Source organism: Cariama cristata, unplaced genomic scaffold, assembly GCF_000690535.1.
Source record: "Cariama cristata isolate BGI_N322 unplaced genomic scaffold, ASM69053v1 scaffold24542, whole genome shotgun sequence".
NCBI lineage: Eukaryota > Metazoa > Chordata > Aves > Cariamiformes > Cariamidae > Cariama > Cariama cristata.
The window spans coordinates 850-4,275 of record NW_009603630.1 but is presented as its reverse complement, the minus strand read 5'-3'; the positions used below and the strand labels follow the sequence as shown (position 1 = coordinate 4,275).

General features: G+C 37.0%; 1 protein-coding gene across 1 annotated transcript in view; it reads right to left on the bottom strand.

Moving 5' to 3' along the window:
• LOC104157801 (cytochrome b-c1 complex subunit 7) overlaps nucleotides 1-3,106 on the bottom strand; it is a 3,445-nt gene extending 339 nt beyond the window's left edge. The window contains exons 1-2 of the mRNA XM_009695279.1: nucleotides 3,032-3,106; nucleotides 1,079-1,245 (exon numbers count right to left, since the gene is read on the bottom strand). Of these exons, the coding sequence (XP_009693581.1) occupies nucleotides 1,079-1,240 (162 nt within the window). The 5' untranslated portion in view covers nucleotides 1,241-1,245; nucleotides 3,032-3,106. The remainder of the gene's footprint in view (nucleotides 1-1,078; nucleotides 1,246-3,031) is intronic.
• Between the last annotated feature and the right edge of the window lie 320 nt (nucleotides 3,107-3,426).

Sequence of the window (3,426 nt, the reverse complement as noted above, 5' to 3'; positions counted from 1 at the left end):
AAAAAAAAAAAAAAAAAAAAAAAAAACAAAAAACAAAACATTACTTACTCTGAAAAGGTAAACTTCGTATCTGCCAAGTCTGCAATGACAAGTTCTTTACTCCAGCAACCACTAATTCCTAATGCCTCGCCAACATTAACAAGCAAAGTGATGCTTCCAGCTATACCTTTAGAAACAATGTTCTTTTGGGCGATACCCAAACATACAAGATTCACTTCAACTAATAATTCAAAGTCCAACTATAACGCTCTGGAGAAACTAATTTTGAACTTAACTTCTAAACAGCACTGTAAACTTGGATTCGATGGAACGTCTTGACCATGTCTAACACTTACAAACCACACTACTGCTTAAGGAACTACGCAACCAATTATTCAATGCACCAGTTACTTAAATATGACTAATAAGACCACAAGAAACAGCCTCTGCTTATATAGGGAAACCTAATACCCTTATACTATCCTATAGTCAAAAGTCTAGCAGTGAGATTCCTTTCTGCCTGGTAATGCGGAGAACGCTGAGATGGACAGTAATGCAAAGTCTGTGAATCAATCCACTACAAAAAAATGAATTTTAGTTACACTTCAAATGGAAGGTGTAGTTTGTTTTTCAAATTACAAGACGACATTTATTTTAATGCAAGATTTCCCTTTAGATTATTCTTCTTTGGCATCTTCATGAATAAAAGGTTTGGCTCAAGATTTTCTATAAAGTTAAGAAACTTATCAGAAAAGCAAGAGACCTTTTATAAGAATTTTTAAGCTAGTTACAGTGTATCTCTTTATCTAATAGCTTAGAAGAAATATTTTGTCTGAATATAAACAATGTGCTATGGCTCTGAGCTGTAGTTGAAGCTTTTATTATCTTGAGAAAAATTTTGTAATTTCCACTGAAAAACAGAGATTTTTGAACAGCGATCAAAAATTGTGTTTTCCTGAGGTATCCTATGAGATACACACTCATTTAGTCATTATAAAGGACATGTTAGCGTGTATCTCTTCAGAGACTGAAGATCCCAAAGACCAGTCATAGCAGTGCCATTTAAGACCTCCACCTTGGAAACACTCTGTACACATACCTCTTCATACTTCACCCACTGATCTTTTGGAAGGATCTGATGTTTCAGGCTTAAGTCGAGTGCTCGTTTTATGCGAAATATTCTTTCATTGTAAAGATGTTCTGGAAGTCTCTTCAGTGCTTCTTTTACATCATCATCTTCATACAACGTATCATCTCGCATTAATCCTGTACCAAGAAGATTTTACAGTATCACTACATAAATATCCTTAAGTAAGATTTAGGATCGACACAGGTGTTTCTACATAACATGGGCAAAACACTCCCAGTGCAAAGTTATGAAGAAAAACCAAACCAATCCAGAAGAGAACCACTAATTGCTCAGAGAGAACAAACTCTGAACACTGGCTTTCGCATACTCTATTTACTTGTTTTCACTCCTTTTCTTAAGGAGGAATAAGGAAAATGCATATTTAATTCAATGTGTTTCATAAGAGTGTATACATATATACAGAACAGTAACTATACTGGGTCTGAGGAGTAGACTTATGCTCACCTAATTTTATATCTGTATTTGAGATGACTGTCTAGGTTAAGGGTTTATGAGCTCTGAATCCATCAGAGTCAGTCAACCACAGACATCACTACTTCAGTACTGAGGAATTATTCTCTAAACTCCACTATGCATAATGATCTGGTCTCCGTTGACTATATTAAGCTATGGAAACCTGAAGCCAGACATTTGTGCACCAGTTGGTTCCCTCCCATGCTGCCTCAAATCAAAAGTTCAACCAAGGAGAAGTACCCAGTCTTGTCAAAGCCAAGAACACCCCCACATTGTTTGTGGAACAAAGGATTTCTGAAAATCAATCAACTCTGCCTTAAGTTTCAGTATTAACAACATAGGACAAAATATTACTTCTGCAATATTCCAAAATTATTGCAGATTACAAGAGTGTACCTACTGACTTGTGGTTAAAGGTTTTGATCTCATGTGACTGAGTTGGCAGTAGTCTCCCAACAAAACAGAAGTTTCTTTTGAACCACATATTCTTGAATTCAGTTTTGTAATTTATTTCAAAGGCACATGGGGCATGGCTGTTAGTTTAATCACTAGATTAGATTTGGTGTTTCTTCTCAGTTTTTAGTTGCATTCCCAGAAAAGCAGCAAAAAGTAATAATGTCATTAAGAATTTCAGCAGATAGATAGAAAAAGACGGGCTAAGCACCGCATCTCTGTAAGAAAGACCCAGGCTTATTCCTCAACAGTTGTCTTTTTTTACTAACTTCCCCAGTGCAGGTATGTTAACTGCCTTTAAACGATTTGCTCATATTGTGGTGAGCAGTAAAAGACAGGCTGTGAATATTCAGATTCTCTTGTCATTCAGAAACAGTTCTACCATCTAAATAGCTGAAAGAAACTTGGTAACAACTCTGAACAAATTGAAGAAAATACCAGCAAGGCAACCTCCTCTACTTGAGGAAATACTATTTTTACACCTACTTCACCATTGCGTGGGCCAGAGAGACACCAAGTGAAGTTATGGTGATACAAAGGGCAGAACTAACTAAATCAATTCTTGGCACTCTGGATGCTTCGCATAAGTATCACAGAAGGACCGACTGCTATCAGTGGGAATCCCTCTAGCTTCAAGGGCAGCCTTTGGGTTAGAAGATTCTGGCCAGTGAAAGTGACTTGGTGGAAAAAGATAAATAAGCTTTCAGGACTGCTTTGTGAAAGTTTTTTCAACTGCTCCGGCTTAACCATAACTGTTAAAAGTTACTGCACTGAAAACAAGAGCAAACACAGAAATAACAGAAAAGTCACTGATTCATTACTAGGTAGCAATCATGATGACTGAAGCTATTGCTAACTTTTCCCCCACAAAAGTAGTACCTAATTTTGATCAAAAAAACTTACACCAAACTGCACGTACGTACACCAGTTATGAACCATAACTAGTTTGAGGATTGTTACATTGGCAGAGTTTTTAGAACCTAGTGAAACACTTACCGAGTTTGTTGAATCCAGCTGCATTATAATACCACTTGCGAATCCTGTCGAGCAGGCGACCACCTCCTGCAACTGAATTTGACCATCATCAGGTGCACAGTAAGATAAAATTCAACTCTTACACACTACTATGACAGTACACAAATAGTGGTTGGCCTCCTTCACATGCAGCAATGCAACACTACATCAAGTTTGAATTTGAACATACATGACTTGGTCTCTCAACTTTTCAGTATTGCTTAGCTGACGCTGAACAGGTAGAATGAGTGCTTCTTACGTACAATAATTTGACCTTCGTTTTACTAAATTTGAATATTACACTGCTTTAAGACTTGGAACAATGCTAACAGTTCATTGTCAAAGACAGCATCAACACTTTTATGCTCCGTAACTCT